Source organism: Vipera ursinii, assembly GCF_947247035.1.
Source record: "Vipera ursinii genome assembly, chromosome: 3".
NCBI classification, from domain to species: domain Eukaryota; kingdom Metazoa; phylum Chordata; class Lepidosauria; order Squamata; family Viperidae; genus Vipera; species Vipera ursinii.
The window spans coordinates 146,427,319-146,444,900 of NC_139516.1; the positions used below are offsets into that span (position 1 = coordinate 146,427,319).

At 41.4% G+C, this 17,582-nt stretch overlaps 1 protein-coding gene across 2 annotated transcripts in view; it reads left to right on the forward strand.

Moving 5' to 3' along the window:
- Nucleotides 1-3,999: 3,999 nt before the first annotated feature.
- HIVEP1 (HIVEP zinc finger 1) overlaps nucleotides 4,000-17,582 on the forward strand; it is an 84,869-nt gene continuing 71,286 nt past the window's right edge. For both annotated transcript variants that reach the window (XM_083357851.1, XM_083357852.1), the window contains exons 1-3: nucleotides 4,000-4,122; nucleotides 4,216-4,345; nucleotides 10,205-10,334. In XM_083357851.1, coding sequence (XP_083213977.1) covers nucleotides 10,289-10,334 — 46 coding nt within the window. In that variant the 5' untranslated portion in view covers nucleotides 4,000-4,122; nucleotides 4,216-4,345; nucleotides 10,205-10,288. The remainder of the gene's footprint in view (nucleotides 4,123-4,215; nucleotides 4,346-10,204; nucleotides 10,335-17,582) is intronic.

Here is a 17,582-nt window from a genome sequence, read left to right on the forward strand (position 1 = left end):
TGCAGATTACTAGGAAGAAGGAGGAGGAGGAAGAGGAAAGGGAGGAAGAAGAAAGAAGGAAGAAGAAGTAGTAGTTCTTTTTTAAGTTGTTATTTCTATTGTCATGAATTGTCATGGCATACCTCTGCAAAGAAAACAGAAAAGACAAAGAGAAAAATACAGATAAAATTAAAAAAAATACTAAACACGTTTTCCTATTTTAGAGGGTGACTCAAGTTAAAACTCAGATAGGAAGATATGGAAAAGTGCTATCTCTGTTCCTAGATCCTGCAATGATCAGATGAAATTATCCTTTGTTGTGCTTTATGGGACAGCAAATTCATACCTATTGTGAATTGTACTGGGCGCTTGAAATAATTGCCCCAGCACTTGGTCAAATGGGACATGAAGTTCAGCCAACATGTACATTTTATTTGGCATTGTAAATAAACTAGAGTGAATATGTAAGAAGCAAGATAGAAACCAACAAACTCTGTAAGTATGCCCTTGGCTGTGATGTGAGTAAATTACAGTATATCTATATATTTATAGCTACCGGTATATATCTATATCTGGTATACTATGTGTGTATACATATATGCATATATAAATAAATACACACACACATACAGACATGTATTAAATACTGTACACATACTCACGCATATAATGCTCACTGACAAAACATTGATGCAATTGCCCCTTTACTAGTGAAATGATACTTCGCTTTTCAAGAGCAAAATTAAGTATTCAAAAATACTCAATTTTATTAAGAAATTATGTGAAACTCCACAATAGAAATTGAAACCATATTTGGAAGTTATGTGAAGTTCCACAATAATTTGACTGGACCAATCAGCTGTTACTAGACTGAAATAAAGCTTTTCAATAGTTTTAACTAAGACTAAAGGCATTGCTACGGCTATTTTTATTCCTGGGTAGCAAACCAAGCTGATTGCCATCTACTGCAAATTGAGCTTGGTAAAATGGGTAGATACATTTTATACATCTATCAGCTCCAATCAAGGTTGTGTAGTAAGTGTTCAAAATCAAAGGTTACAAGTGTCATTCAGTTAACTCTTTTATTATAGAGCGCAGTATCATTAAAGAAAGAAGCATATGGACTATTGTAAAATAGCCCAACATAATTAACTGTTTAAAACTAGATCAGATGTTGGGATGATGAAGCCTCCTATGTAACTTACTTGGATGGGACTTATTTCCATGTACATAGGACTGAACAGCCAAAGAACTTCCAGTCATTTTAAGGGAATAGGCAAGGGGTTTTGAGTGACTGAACCAATTGTGTTTAATAATTAGAGGCCATCAACCCATAGAAAGTTTACTAAAGTGAAATAAATAATCTAGAACAATAGTTTACTGCCTGATTCTGAAAGCTGTCTTTGGTGCATTAAGGAGTTCTGAAGGCTTTATTGATGGCACTTAAGCAAGGCAGGCTTAAGCGTCAGGAAATTTACTCAAGTCAGTGCATTCAGCAGGGATTACAATAAGGTAAGCAATGTAGAACAGAATGAAAGCTTTATTTGGTTTAAAGTTATGAGCTACCTTGAACTTTCTAGAAAAATGAAATAAGACATGCTTCCAGTAAAGAAAAGATATATGAATTGATGCTTTGTGTAATTTCAGAAAAGAGTGTGGAAAGCTATCAGACTCATTTCTGGATATGTAGTTATTTTGTTGTTGTTAGTTGCGAAGTCGTGTCCGACCCATCACGACCCCATGGACATTCCTCCAGGGCTTCCTGTCCTCTACCATCTTCTGGAGTCTCTTTAAGCTCACACCTACTGCTTCAGTGACTCCATCCAGCCACCTCATTCTCTGTTGTCCCCTTCTTCTCTTGCCCTCAATCTTTCCCAGCATTAGGCTCTACTCCAGTGAGTCCTTCCTTCTCATTAGGTGGCCAAATTATTTGAGTTTTAGCTTTAGGATCTGGCCTTCTAAAGAGCAGTCAGGGTTGATCTCCTCTAGGACTGACCGGTTTGATCGCCTTGCAGTCCAAGGGACTCGCAGAAGTCTTCTCCAGCACCATAGTTCAAAGGCCTCAATTCTTTGGTGCTCAGCCTTTCTTATGGTCCAACTTTCACTGCCATACATTGTAATTGGGAAAACCATGGCCTTGACTATACACACTTTTGTTGGCAGGGTGATGTTTCTGCTTTTTAGTATGCTGTCTAGATTTGCCATAGCTTTCCTCCCCAGGAGCAAGCATCTTTTAATTTCTTGGCTGCAGTCCCCATCTGCGGTTATCTTGGAGCCCAGGAAAATAAAATCTGTCACTACCTCCATTTCTTCCCCATCTATTTGCCAGGAACTGAGAAGGCTGGATGCCCTCTTAATGTTGAGTTTTCTTAATATTGAGTTTCAAGCCCACTTTTGCACTCTCCTTCTTCACCCACATCAAGAGGCTCTTTAGCTCCTCTTCACTTTCTGCCATTAGAGTGTTATCATCTGCATATCTTAGGTTGTTGATATTTCTCCCGGCAATCTTAATTTCCACTTTTGACTCATCTAGCCCTGCCTTTCTCAGGATGTGCTCTGCATATAAGTTAAATAGGCAAGGCGACAGTATACAGCCTTGCCGGATTCCTTTCCCAATTTTGAACCAATCAGTGGTTCTGTGTCCAGTTCGCACTGTTGCTTCTTGACCCGCATATAGGTTTCTCAAGAGACAAATAAGATGGTCTGATACTCCCATCTCTTTAAGAACTTGCCACAGTTTGTTGTGATCCACACAATCAAAGGCTTTAGCACAGTCAATGAAGCAGAAGTAGATGTTTTTCTGGAACTCCCTAACTTTCTCCACGATCCAGTGTATGTTGGCAATTTGATCTCTATTTCCTCTGCCTCTTGGAAATCCTGCCTATACTTCTGGTAGTTCTCCATCGGCATACTGCTGGAGTCTAGCTTGTAGGATTTTAAGCATAACTTTAATTATTTAACAGCTATAGATAATTGCCTTTGGTGATATTTATTTATTTATTTATATGTCATTGGCATTAGACAGACTTAAGAAAAACTCGCATTGCACACATATTGTATGCTTTTTTTTAAAAAAATAAATAAATGAAGCCTTCCGTTAAGCAAGGATTTCGACAGGGCGCTCCTTCCTATTCTGGAAAAAGATCCCATTGCCCTCCCGACGATCTTTATAAACAGCTGATGATTGCAAAGCAAGCCAATCAAAGCAGCGCAGAGAGAGAGAGAGAGAGAGAGAGAGAGAGAGAGAGAGAGAGAGAGAGAGAGAGAGAGAGAGAGAGAGAGAGAGAGAGAGAGAGAACGAGTGAGCGAGCCTTAGGCGCCTCCCCTTCTGATTTCCTCTCACGCCCACTTCCAACAGCGAAGGGGGTTGCCTTCCTTTTCTTTCGGCTTTTGTCGCTTCACGTTAAAAACTTAACCGGGAGGAACCGGCGCCGACTTGGGTAAGTTTCCTTCTCCGGTTTCGGGACAGATTTGACAGCAGCGAGACGGTGCTTCGCCCGCTCGCGTGGTGGGGTGTGCAGATTTGTGCCCGCGCAGTTTGGCTCAGTCTGTCGCAACGGGAAGGAGGCGTAGGAGGGGATTAAGCGTGGCTCCTGGCGAACGGGAAAACCCAACCAGGAAGGAGGAGGAGGAGGAGGAGGTGGAGGAGGAGGAGAGGAGGAGGAGGCGGCGCCGGCAAGCGCAGCCTGCATGACCTGCCAGCAGCAAGGAGGAACCTCCGGGATCTCCGCGTCAGCAGCAACCCCAGCGATGTGCATACATGGGAGGGTGTGCGTGTCTCTGCCCTGGAGGGATGGGCCTCTGCAGGGGGGCGTGTGACGGGCACCCGGGCGGGAGGCGGCAGCGCTACCGCTGCTTGCCTCGGTAAGGATTCCTCCCGGATAAGTTTGGACTTTTCCCGGGGAGGGAAATCACCCCAAACCCTCTTCTTCACTTTTAACCTTTTCTTTACTGGACCCGAGGAAAATCTCTCGGGCCAAGAGACCTTATGGAAGGATATCTGGGCTGGCAAGGCGGGGACGGCTCGGCCACAAGGAAGACCCCATTTTATGAGCTGCTTTCATGGTCGTGTGTAGGATTACGCTAGGCTTTGTGGGTGTGCCAGAGAGAGGGCAGCTTCCAGGCAAAGCTTTCGTTGCACAAGTACGTTGTTTTATCCAAAGGATTGTATGTTAAGTGCAGATGAAGTTCTTCTCTCCTGTTTTTATTCACAAATTATCTCGTTTTTCTTTCCAGAGGAAACCGGTTTTAAAAAAAGTAAACTCCAGGGTGATGGCACCTTGCCCAGGCTGTTTTAGCATTAGAAGGCACCTTCTCCTGTGAATCACTCCAGACCAGAATATAATATAGTGGACAAGCATAACAGGTAAACGCAGTGGCATAAATAAGATAATGTAAATGGAGCAATCTTTGAACATGGTCCCCTTGCAAGTATTTAGGATCTGATTAGTGTTGAATAAATGAAAGAATGTAGTAATAGCAGGGCATCCAATTTTTTTTCTAGATGAGAAGTAATTTTGGCCTTCAGAAGATGCTATTTTCAGCTGTTGCCATCCTTCATTTTTGGTTGGGGTGGCTGAGACTGGGAATTTTGTAATATCTTGAACCCAGAGTCCCTATCCCTGGTCATAATTTTACAAAATTGTTTCTTATTCTTTTTATATTGGATGTTGTTTCTTTCAGAATGCAGCATTCTTTTAGATAGACATCCCAATAACATCAGGCTGGATGAATTCACGTATTGGCCTGATTTCCTATAACTTCAAAAATACATTCCCAATCATTTCTTAGATTGTAAGAACTACTCTGGATAGTATGGTTGGCATATTGTTCATCAGTATCTGTCCTATTGTTCTAAAACTTAAGTTAGAATGACACAATAATAGAAGAGGCCTTGTGCAGGGATGCTGGTAATGACATAATCAACAGCCTTGATTATGTCATTACCTTATATACATAATTGTATAGTGAGCACTTGCAATCTTTCTATGTTTTGTAAAAAAATTCCCTGTTTTTTTATTATATCCCTGTTTTGTTCATTAAGGAAAAAACCCCAAATTAAGCTGTATTTTGTAGAAAGGCTATGCTAGTGTTTCTATAATTAACTAGCAGAAGCTCTCCACTATTACTGTATAACATTTCACATCTTATTAGATTTCTCAATACTTTTGTGTTTTTGACCAGATTGAATAGTGGATTTTAATTTTAATGAGGTAGGCATTAAGAGGTCCTGGCCTGTGTAGTGTTTCCTGTTTGATGGGTGTCTTAAAATGATATGATTATCCCTGACGCTTTTTTTTTAAAAAAAGTGTGCTTGCTCAGACTATTTAATGCCTTAATTAGCAATAGAATTTTAGCATACCTATTTCTTTTATTTAGAAACACTTGGGAAAGTTTGAGAATTTCAAAAAAGAGAAAGTCTCTGAATAAGCTGGTCACTCAGTAACTTTATGTGAAATATAACCTGTTAATAACAACTTGCAGTAAAATTGGAGTTCAGCTTGCTGCTGAAACAGGCTGCGTACTACTTTAGGCAGTGTTGTAAACTAAAATATTTATACCGAAAATTCAGTCCTTTGACTTCCAAGTCAGCCTGGCTGGGAATTCTAGGAGTTGTAAAAAAAAAAACAACAAAAAAAAAACAACACAGCTAGAAAGCCAGGCGGGGGAGAGAGATAGTTTTGACGTTTAAAGAACGTTCAAAGCAATAATCCAAGGCCACTGTTTCCTGCGAAGATCCCAGCTCCCTTGCAAGCCAGGGCTTTCCAGAAAAGCGACTGCTGCTCAGAGCGGCTGGGATTCTTCGGGTGGGAGGATCTAAACGGTAGCGAAGGAATTCCCCCCTCTCCCCTCCTGGCTTCAAGTTCTTAAGTTTCACTTCTGCCCTTCCTTGTCGAGGTCCAGAGGAAGCGAGGAAAGCCCCTTAGCCACCCCTTCCTTCCTCAAGTCCCGCCCCCTTCTCTCCGAGGCAGACCCAGGAGGGGGCGGGGCCCGGGAGACCCGATGACGTCACCCGGCCCGCTTCCTGCAATAGAAAGTGAAGGAAGGTAAAGCAACCCCCACCCCCTTTTCCATTTAGCTCCTTTTCTCCCCCCCCCTCAAAAAAAGCCCGGAGGTGCAGCCGGCCGCGCGCTCTACTCTCTCTCTCTCTCTCTCTCTCTCCCCGCCCGCCCTTACTGGAATGGGGGAAGGGCACCAGGAAAGAGAGAGGGGCGGGGGTGGGGGGGAAGAAAAAAGGGAAGTGGTGGCGGCGGCCGCCTCAGCCAAAAGCCCAGCCCAGCCCCCCTCTTTAACCGTGTAGGGTGTCTCCGCCCATTGACACCTTCTTTGAACCTCCCTCCTTTTGCCTATGGACTCCTACTGCTCCCGAATCCTGCTGTACAAACAACAGCCTCCTTTGCGCCTCGGTTTCTCTTTAACTTCCACGCCTAGCCCTCCGAACACCTGCTCTGCTCTCTTTCGAGTACCTGATTTTGACCTGCCCCACCAAAGCCCTGTTTGGCCACCCCCACACACCCCCCCCCCCAGCGCTCTGCAAACAGGGAGTTTCTCCACCTGCTGCCCCGGTACCGCCGCACCCTCTCCTCTTCCCTGCTACCCGGGCTTTGTACGGTGGCGGGAGAAGGATGGGGAAGCTGGGCTTGAGGGGCGGCTAGTTCGGGCTTCGCTGCTAATCCCGGGTGTAAACGACGGAGGGAGGAAAGGAAGCAAGCCCGGGGCTCCGTGTTTGGTCTAGAGCAGCGTTTCCCAACTTTAGGAACTTGAAGATGCGTGGACTTCAAGTCCCAGAATTCCCCAGCCAGCATAGCTGGCTGGGGAATTCTGGGAGTTGAAGTCCACGCATCTTCAAGTTCCTAAGGTTGGGAAACGCTGGTCTAGAGGCGGGAAGAGGGTTGTGGGGTTTGCAGGGGAGGGTGGAAGCCGGGGAGACTGTTGACGTGTAGCCCGTGAAACATGTGGAATACGCGGAGTTGGGTAAACGGTACGGAAAGGTCATCGTTCTGAGCAAAACAGCCTCGAAGCTCCTTGGAGGGAGCGCGGGTTGGCATAAGGTGCGAGTTCGACGAAAGAGACGTGGATGCGAAGTGGCGAGAGGGTTCCTCTCCAGTAGGCTTCTCGGGGGGGGAAAATGGGATACTTGCGTCTTGGGAGGAAGGCGGGAGAGGCTTGCTGGAGCCGGAGTTCCTAGCTATCAGCGAACACCTATGGACGTGAAGGAAGGGAGCCGCGGGGGAAAAGAGCCCGGGGAGATGGCAGGTGGGCAGGGAGCTCCCAAGTTGGAGCAGATGCGGGGAAGAGTTGGCGGCGACTCTCGGCGTGGAGGGAGGGGCGCCGAACTTCCCGCCAGGATGAGGCGCGGTCCCCGAGGAGACGGCTTTCTAGAGGGTGCGTAAGAGCCAAAGAGCCGCTGGGGGTGTGGGACGGCCGCGGCATGTTTCTGCTGCAGCCATCGAGGAGCCAGGCGAAATGTTTCTCGAGGCTGAAGCGCGGATGTGGGCACCTGGCACAGCAGAAGAAGCTGCTTCGCTCGTTTCCCAACCCCCGGTTTTATTCCGGGCTGTTTCGGAGGCCCTTTCGGCCCATCCTGGCGTGCCTGGAGCAACTGGGGTAGAGAGAGAGTTGAACCGAGGAGGAGGAGGAGGAGGAGGAGGAGGAAGAGGCGCTGGAGGGGTGGGGGGCGCTGCCGTGTTTATATGTCTGTGCAGAGCCGGCGGAGGGATGCGTACGGCAGAGAGGGGAGGCCTTAGTGAGGAAGAGGATTGTGGGGAGGGGTTTTTTTTTTTAGCGCCGGGTCATGTTTGTGGAGGAGGCTGTCAAGTAAAGGAGGATCCCAGACGTCGCCGCCGCCGCCGCCGTGCTGGGGTCGCCGAGCTTCTCGGCTGCCGCCGCGGTGGCTGCTGCTCTTCAGGCCGGCGCCGCCATCAGAAGCGGCAGCACTGGCTGCCTACTGAGCGGGGTTGCGGGGGGGGGGGAATCCAGGAAGGGTGGCGGAAGGAGAGAGCTAAGCGCGTATACCCCTCCCCCCCCCGGTCTGCTAGCTTCCCCGCTGGCCGCTTCTTTTAACCCTACGGAGCCTCTGTGTCCTCAGAGCTGGGGGAAAACACAGCCCCCTCCTCCCCCCCCCCATGGAGTCTCCTTTAATCATGAAAGCTTCGGGGCAGGGAGAGTCGGGCTTGAGGCGCCAACGCCAGGGCCGGAGAAAAGCCTGCATGGCTCGCGTTGTGGGCTTTGGCTGGCGCGGTTTTGGCTTGGCTTGCATTGGCGTGTTTGCTCCTGTTCCCTCCCGTCCTTTTCGGCTGCCTGCGTTTTTATGCTCTGGCGTCTGCAGCTTCAGCAAGGTAAGGTTTTCGCGTCTGGGCTGCGGCCGTGGTAACCAGGCATCCCGGTGAGTTCTCCCTCCCTCCCTCGGGTCGGTCCTGGTTTGCACTCGTTCTCCTCCACCCTCCTGGCATGTGTGCTGTGCTTTGTTCAGTTCTGCGTTGCACAGGGGTTTTCCCAAGCTCCTCCCTCTTTATTCATTCATGTTTTTCCCCTTTGCAACAGTACTTCTCACAGGGCTACCCGCCGTCGCTGCGCCTCATTTCGTTTCCATTTTTCTCTAACGTAGTTTTGTTAATTCGGATGGTTCCCCTCCCACCCGCCCCCACCCACCCCCACCCCCAAACATTATCTTTTCTCTTTGCTCAGTTACTCACGTAAGAGATACGTGATGTTTTCCTATTTGAAAGAATTGTCACCCAAGCGCTTTTTATAGCCTTAACTATTCTAAAAAGAGAAGGGAAATCCTGCTGGTGGCCAGCGGAAGTACTACTCTAAAAAGAATAAATATTATGTAATGTGCTTTTTATATATGGAGTCTAAAAATTCTTGAATCGCTAGGGTAATGGATTCATTTTCCCTAATAGCTGACCAGTCAGTACTCCAGCATTCCCGATGAAATGTGAAGGAAAGACTGAACTCTTTAAATACTGTTTTGTCTAATATGTTGGCAGCATAAGTTTGATAAGAACCTTGATAGCCAATTAAAGAACTATCCATGTCTCACATAGCATTTTTCACATTCTTGTTTATCTAGCAAGACCCTGAAGAGTAATAACGTTGAAAAAACAAGAGCTCTGAAACAAAGAGAGAAATGAGTTCTTTTCATATTGGGGTCAAAGAAAATAATCCCTTCCCTTTCAATACTACAAATATTCATTTGTGTACTTCTCCCCTTTCGCTGCATTATATGATTCCCAACAACTATTTCAGGGGAGAAAAATGGCTGTACATTAAATTCTCACAATTTAATCATTCTGTTGGGCCGATAAATCCTGAATAAGATATACGTTCTATTAAAAACTAACTGAAACGAGTAGTCTAGGAAAGATGAATTAGAATTATTTTTCTCTTGAGCAATACAAAGGACGCTTTGTGTTTCTGCAGGGTGCATAATTTGTGTTTGATGGAAATCCTAAATGAGTTGTTAGTACTTTTAGTTTAAAGGCCTTTTGATTTCTGTCTGAGATCTAGGGAAATATTAGCAGAACAGATTTGAAATACCGTATTGGGTTATTTATTATATGTACATAATAAATTTTTCTGCAGTGGAGTTTTAAACTATTTGGGGAGGTATCTCCTTCATGAAGGATTTTATAGTTCCTTAAAAACTGTAAGATTTAATAGATTTGATCTGACCCAGCAACTTTGTCACAATCTTTATATTAGAACCTATTATTCTGGTCACATATTTTGGTGGCCTAACATAGTGATAGGTAAAGCAAAACTCTACTCATGCTGGCTTGAAAGTGAATTGTCCTGTAGAGACACTTCCATTAGAAGTGGGTTGAAACTTTAAAATAGTTCTGTTTTTAATAATTGTAAGTCGTAATTTATGTATTGCTTTTTAGGTTGTGATTTTTGCTTAAGGAGGTGATTGTAGAAAAAATTACGTTGAGTGTAAATAATTAAGGAATGAGCTAGTTAAACTTTTAGTTCTAAGTACATCATTTTTAAAGATTATCTGTGCTACAAACTAATGGGATGTTTGCTGCTAGACTATTTTCTGTGCCATATTCTATGAAATTTACAAGTATGAAGTAATAATTACTTTGCATATAAAGGTTAGCCGGGTCTCATGTGATTACTGTTGTCCATATTGTTATAATGTAATCAGTTCATTAAACTGATATTATATGTTTAGACCATCGCTTCTGACATTATTTAATCTAATCTTTCCCCCCAGTATGTGGATTAATTGACCCCTTTGGCATATATATGGATCTTCTTTTGATCTATTCTCCACTTCTGCAAAACTACCTATGATTGGATGAGAATGCCTCGAACAAAACAAATAAATCCCAGAAATTTGAGAGGTAAGAAAGAAACATTTATGTAGGAGTGTTAATATTTCTATAAATTAATTTTAAGATAAAAATAAAGAGGTAATGTTAAAATGAACTTGCTTAAAAATTAGTGTAATGGCAATAATTTAAAAGAAATTAAATTACTTAAAACTAACATTTCAATATCCATTTTCTATCTTGGACACATGCACTCTGGTCTGTTTAGTGATCTGTTCATCTGTTCATCTAATTTTAAAGGTTAATATTAGAACGTTAAGTTCCTATATGCCATGGTCTCCTATATGTACTGAATGCAACCTGACTTAAAGCTTTTTTTGTGACACCTATGGCATTTGAAATTGGTTTTGGTTACTGTTTTCTTCAAAAACCATTCTAGTTTTAAATGCTTTGTGTAATTTACATGAATTCCACCCACTTCTTATTTACAGGGAGTGCAGAATTATTAGGCAAGTTGTATTTTTGAGGATTAATTTTATTATTGAACAACAACCATGTTCTCAATGAACCCAAAAAACTCATTAATATCAAAGCTGAATATTTTTGGAAGTAGTTTTTAGTTTGTTTTTAGTTATAGCTATTTTAGGGGGATATCTGTGTGTGCAGGTGACTATTACTGTGCATAATTATTAGGCAACTTAACAAAAAACAAATATATACCCATTTCAATTATTTATTTTTACCAGTGAAACCAATATAACATCTCAACATTCACAAATATACATTTCTGACATTCAAAAACATAACAAAAACAAATCAGTGACCAATATAGCCACCTTTCTTTGCAAGGACACTCAAAAGCCTGCCATCCATGGATTCTGTCAGTGTTTTGATCTGTTCACCATCAACATTGCGTGCAGCAGCAACCACAGCCTCCCAGACACTGTTCAGAGAGGTGTACTGTTTTCCCTCCTTGTAAATCTCACATTTGATGATGGACCACAGGTTCTCAATGGGGTTCAGATCAGGTGAACAAGGAGGCCATGTCATTAGATTTCCTTCTTTTATACCCTTTCTTGCCAGCCACGCTGTGGAGTACTTGGACGCGTGTGATGGAGCATTGTCCTGCATGAAAATCATGTTTTTCTTGAAGGATGCAGACTTCTTCCTGTACCACTGCTTGAAGAAGGTGTCTTCCAGAAACTGGCAGTAGGACTGGGAGTTGAGCTTGACTCCATCCTCAACCCGAAAAGGCCCCACAAGCTCATCTTTGATGATACCAGCCCAAACCAGTACTCCACCTCCACCTTGCTGGCGTCTGAGTCGGACTGGAGCTCTCTGCCCTTTACCAATCCAGCCACGGGCCCATCCATCTGGCCCATCAAGACTCACTCTCATTTCATCAGTCCATAAAACCTTAGAAAAATCAGTCTTGAGATATTTCTTGGCCCAGTCTTGACGTTTCAGCTTGTGTGTCTTGTTCAGTGGTGGTCGTCTTTCAGCCTTTCTTACCTTGGCCATGTCTCTGAGTATTGCACACCTTGTGCTTTTGGGCACTCCAGTGATGTTGCAGCTCTGAAATATGGCCAAACTGGTGGCAAGTGGCATCTTGGCAGCTGCACGCTTGACTTTTCTCAGTTCATGGGCAGTTATTTTGCGCCTTGGTTTCTCCACACGCTTCTTGCGACCCTGTTGACTATTTTGAATGAAACGCTTGATTGTTCGATGATCACGCTTCAGAAGCTTTGCAATTTTAAGAGTGCTGCATCCCTCTGCAAGATATCTCACTATTTTTGACTTTTCTGAGCCTGTCAAGTCCTTCTTTTGACCCATTTTGCCAAAGGAAAGGAAGTTGCCTAATAATTATGCACACCTGATACAGGGTGTTGATGTCATTAGACCACACCCCTTCTCATTACAGAGATGCACATCACCTAATATGCTTAATTGGTAGTAGGCTTTCGAGCCTATACAGCTTGGAGTAAGACAACATGCATAAAGAGGATGATGTGGTCAAAATACTCATTTGCCTAATAATTCTGCACTCCCTGTAGTGACTAGGTTACATTCCAAAGACTAGCTCTTGAAGTAAATGGTTGCTAAATGAATACATGGACACAGAGAAACGCTGCAAAGGACTCTTGTTGCTGTCATGTCATTCAGATAAAGTTCTACATATAGTTAGTCCAATGTTATTCTTTGGTCTACATTGTTGTTAGGTGCATGAAATTTGGTTATGAATGCACAGATTGGTTTGAAAATGTTTTTTTTAATTACCATTATATTTGTGAATGATTGCTAACTGTGGTAATCACTAAACTGAGGAATGGGTGGAAAGTACAAGCAATGCATTCATACATATACATATAAACATACACCCAATCTGTAAATCAGGATTTGTGATTATTTTATGTCGTGGCTTGTCCAAATAAATACACTGTAGTTTCTGGGTTGCACATTACGTAAAGTTTTTTTTCTGGTTTGTTCCTCTCTTGTGATAATAGATGAAAAAAATATGAATGCATTGCTAAGTACTTTTCCTTCACTGCTTGTCACACAAGCACATTTTGTTTGTAGTAAGTAAATTAGTTGATTTAATTAAGACAAAAAGAGTTGATTGAAAACTATACATTTGGAAGGTGTCTTTCTGTGTACTACTTTACCTCTGTCATCTCTAGTTAATTCAGTAAGCAATTAAAAGGCAATACTATTATACTGTTTTTTATTTCTCATTCATTAAAATACATCATTACATTCAGCTTTTTAATTGAGGTTTTCCTCATGATGCTAAATATATTCCACCTGTAAAACATGCACTTATAATGCTCTTAAAATACTAATATAATGTCCTGTCTTTCAGTGAAATGCTTTGATAAAGAACGTGATACATGTAAATTATTTATAAATTGGAAGGTTTGGTTCAAGTGAAGGAGATAATTTTTCCATTAATACTATTAATCTCTTCTCAGATTTTCCACTTATGCTTTTGTAAAATACTGCAAAATGCTTTGTTGGTTCCGTCCAATTTTTGTTAGCCCTCTGGGTTTTACGATCATCTTTTGATTTGATGCTTCTTAAGAATAGAATACTTGCTGAGCTAAGGAAATCTAAGTATGGAAATTTACTTTCTGAAATAACATATTTATTAACTAGTTAAGTTTGCAGATTTGAATCCTCATCCTTATCCTCATTATCCTGTATGACTTCCATTGTATGTACATTTGATAATGAAGCTTTTTGCTGACCACTCATGGAGGACTCAGTCTCTTAGTTTAGAGTCCATTTTCACTTTGGCATTCATAACTTTTAAGAAAAAACTTGTCTTATTCTAATACAGGGGTTCTAACCCCCCGGGCCACGGCTTATTACCAGGTTGCTGCCAGTTCGGAACTGAGCTGCGGAAGCAGTGAGTGAGTGCACATGTGCACAGCTCCATTTGCGTGAGCAGTGGGCATGCATGCCCGCTGCTCATGCAAATGAAGCTGTGTGCACATGTAGAACCATTACCTCTCTCTCTCCCCCGCCAGTCCTCAAAGCTGGAAAGGTTGGGTATCACTGTTCTAATACAACAATGTATGCTTAACAGCTATTAAGAATTGAGAGAAATGGTTAAATCTTTTGCCGAATAAAATTATATATAGATAGCTTTATGCCTTGTCTCATGGTAGTTTACTAGGTAATGTTACTAGTATGCTACAAGTAGAGCTTGATTTACCACCATTCATTTAGTGACCATTCAAAGTCATAGTGACACTGAAAAAAGTGACCTACAACTGGTCCTCACACTTACACTGTCATAGTATCTCCAAAGTCACATGATTAAAATTCGGGCACATGGCTACCGGCATTTATTTATGATGGTTACAGCATCCCAGGGTCATGTGATCGCCATTTCCCGGATAGCTTCTAAAAAAGCAAAGTCAAAGGGGAAGCCTTATTTGCTTAATAAACACATGATTCATTTAACAACTCCAGTGATTTATTTAACAACTGTGGGGGAAAAAAGATTGTAAACCTGGGCACAGTGATGGAAATTCTGGTCCGAATAGTTCCTTTTTTGCCTGCTGCTAGTGATAAAATATCCTGTCGAAGAAGTTTTTGCTTGATGGCAAATAAAGTCACACATGTTGGTTCTGAAAATTTTCATTAGTCAACAACTCAGTTACATAACTATTGCATAGGACATAGGTATATCAATAGAATGCATTCAAGACAACTAAAATAATCAGCCAAATCTCACTGGCAGACAAAAAAGGAAGAACTAGTTCAACAATATATTGGTGTTTTTTCTCTAGCCATATGTATAAATTGAAAGTCTCCATTCATTTTGTTAAAAAAAGTATTGATTTGCTGGGGTAGAAACCCTATCTGTGTCAAAACAGTATGAAGAAATGTGAAGAAATGTTTTAATCTAAGCCAGGGGTTCTCAAAGTTAGCAAAACTGCAACCCCACTGAAAAGATAAATTAATTCTGCCACCTCTCAGGAATAAAACAAAGGATTTAATTCAGGTTAGGATTGAGCAAGAGATAAATGAGTCCACTTGTATTATGAAATTTTAAGCTTTAATATTTTTATGTACAGTTTTTTAAATAAATATTAAACTGATAATTGCAAACATGTAGACTTCTACAGATGCTCCATAGAATATGTATGTATTATTATGTGCCATGCCTGCAAAGATGGTGGAGAAGACAAATATTTCCAAGAAAAACTAAACCCCACTATTGGTGATCAGTGTCAATGCATCATTAACATGGAATGAATTTTCCAAAAACATATCAGCAGCTACATTTTGCAGAATTAGAATGTTGTCCGTATTAATGCCATTAAAAACCCTACTCCATAGAGTACATACCGGAAGTGATATAATCAAAGCAAGTCACAAAACCTTACTGAGGTAATGATAGATTTTAATGGATACAACATTAAAACATTTTGTAAAAGAAACAGATAAGTGATAATAAACATTTTCATTTCAAAAACTGTATAAACATCAAATCGAATTTTTCTTTTTGAGTTCACAGAATCCTCATGCCTCTGCCAAAAAAAGGAACAGATTGTTGGGCATACAAAAATTCAAAGTCCAAGCTTGACAGAGGAAAATTTAAAAAGAAAATTGCAAAACTTTTGTAAACTGTTCACAACATTCCTGGGAGTTGCAAGTTACAGTTTGAGAATTATGAAAGGTTGCCCCTTGAATGAAATAAAACGATGTTCTTTTGTCATTAAATTTTGTGCCTAGATTAAATATTATGACTTGAGTGATGTCTCACTGCATGTCATTAGATTTTATAGGATTACATATTAACCATGACTTATCTGTTGGCCACTGAGCTTTAAATGGTCACCATTATTTGACCAAAAAGTTCATCACTGTTGCAGAGACAAAAAGAAGTATGTTTGAGGTTTGCTTGCAAGAATTTTAAAGATACGCTATATGACGCCAGATATGCTATTTGACGCCGAAACCAAAAAGGCTTTTCTGGCAATTTGATTCCAGTATAAACATATTTCAGTTTTGGAATGAACATAATGCAGAACATCTTGACACAATCCCATCTGTGCTTCTAATGGATCAGAACTAGGCTGATTTACAAAATCTGGAGGAAAGCTTGCAGGAAAGAAATATTTTGTCCCATTAAGATCAATATTTTTATTTCAGAAATTGACACGTGCATGACTGTTTTCAATCTAAGCTCAGACCCAACATAATATGAATAAAAGGAATTGTAGAAGGGGTGTAGAATAGGATCTCCGCATATTTGTGTGTGAAAAATAGTATTGTTATAGATGCTAGGTAAAACAGAAATCAAAATCCTGTGATCTAAAAAGTTCTATTCATATCATATTATGAGCTATGGGTTGACTCAGCAACTCTTTTATTCATCTTTACTAGTATGTCACTATTTTCCAGAGCTCCATAATTATGCACATTACCGAGAATGCAAGCCTAGGATCTTTTAGGGTTTGGCATCTCAAAAATTCAGAACATGTTTACCTTAATTCTGTTGGTGTGTCACCCCCTCCCCCTTCTTCCCGCCCAGCCCCTGCCAAGGACAAAAGAGGGTTGGTTGTCTGGATGTCCTGTCTGGACTTCTGGAAGTTGCCTGAGATAGTAGCCCTCCTCTCACAGGGCCCACAGAGTCTCTGGAATTTGCATGAGGATGCTTGCATGATTTTTGGAGGCCTCGGGCCCCACATGTCAGCAAAAAATGGCATGACTTGTCACCTGTGACATTTGTGTTATAAGTTCGCCATCACTGGGCTAGATATTTCTGGGGATAACAATAATGATGTCTTAGAAGAACCTTTAACTGAGCATCTCAATGTTGCTAATCATGATATTCCTGTACTAGATTTTGTCCTGGGGCTAGATATTTAAACTTCAATACTTCATGTGATTATTGAACAGCAAATGAAGGCTATACTCAAAAGAATATCATGCTTTTCTTTATTTAGAGAATACAAAGGGAACATGGACAAAAGCTGAACAAATCAGTGATTTAGCTTTTGGAAAGGAATATTAGTCTCAGCAAGTGGTGGCCCATGGCTTACCTTATCTTGACTTAGCAGTTGAGTAAAGTTGGTTAGAGTTTGGGTGAGAGATCACTGGCGAGAACCAAGATTATACATCATAAGGAGTCTTATATAACTTTTCCTGAGTAACACATTTTTAAAGGCATAAGTTTTTTAAGCTTACAAAAGAGTATGCTATTTAATAAAATATATTTGCCACAAAAAGTGCTATCTGACTCCTGATTTCTCCCCCCACCACTATACAGTAGATTAACACAGTTCTTCTACAAAGTCTGCTCCAAGACTGAGGATGAGACTAAAAAGAAATTTTTAAAACACAATGGGGAAAAAAACACAATGCCCTGTTATCCTAAAAAGAATGAATCAAAGATTTAAGCCCAGGAATTTATTTTGAGCTCACAAATTGAAAGTCAGGTTTTATATAAAATCCATTCCTGAATACTTTATTTTCTCAATTGATAAAGTGAGAAAAGTTGTTTTGTTGTCAGTGTTAAAAATGGAGAGTCAGTAAACCTTGCCAATATCATTCAAAAATTTCCCAAATATACCAGTTTGGCCTGATTTGTTTCCTGCCCAGTTCTGATCTACTTAACAGATGCTCTAGGTTATACAAATTTAAGCTATAATAAATATGTGAATTTTCCAGATGGTGCAACACATTTGTTGTATTTAAAAAAAAACTTCTGTGCCATGAGAGCTATATTAGAGCAGTTTTATTTGTCAAACTGTCTCTTATCCTCCTGTTATATTTATTATTTGTATAAGTAGACAACTTAACTTG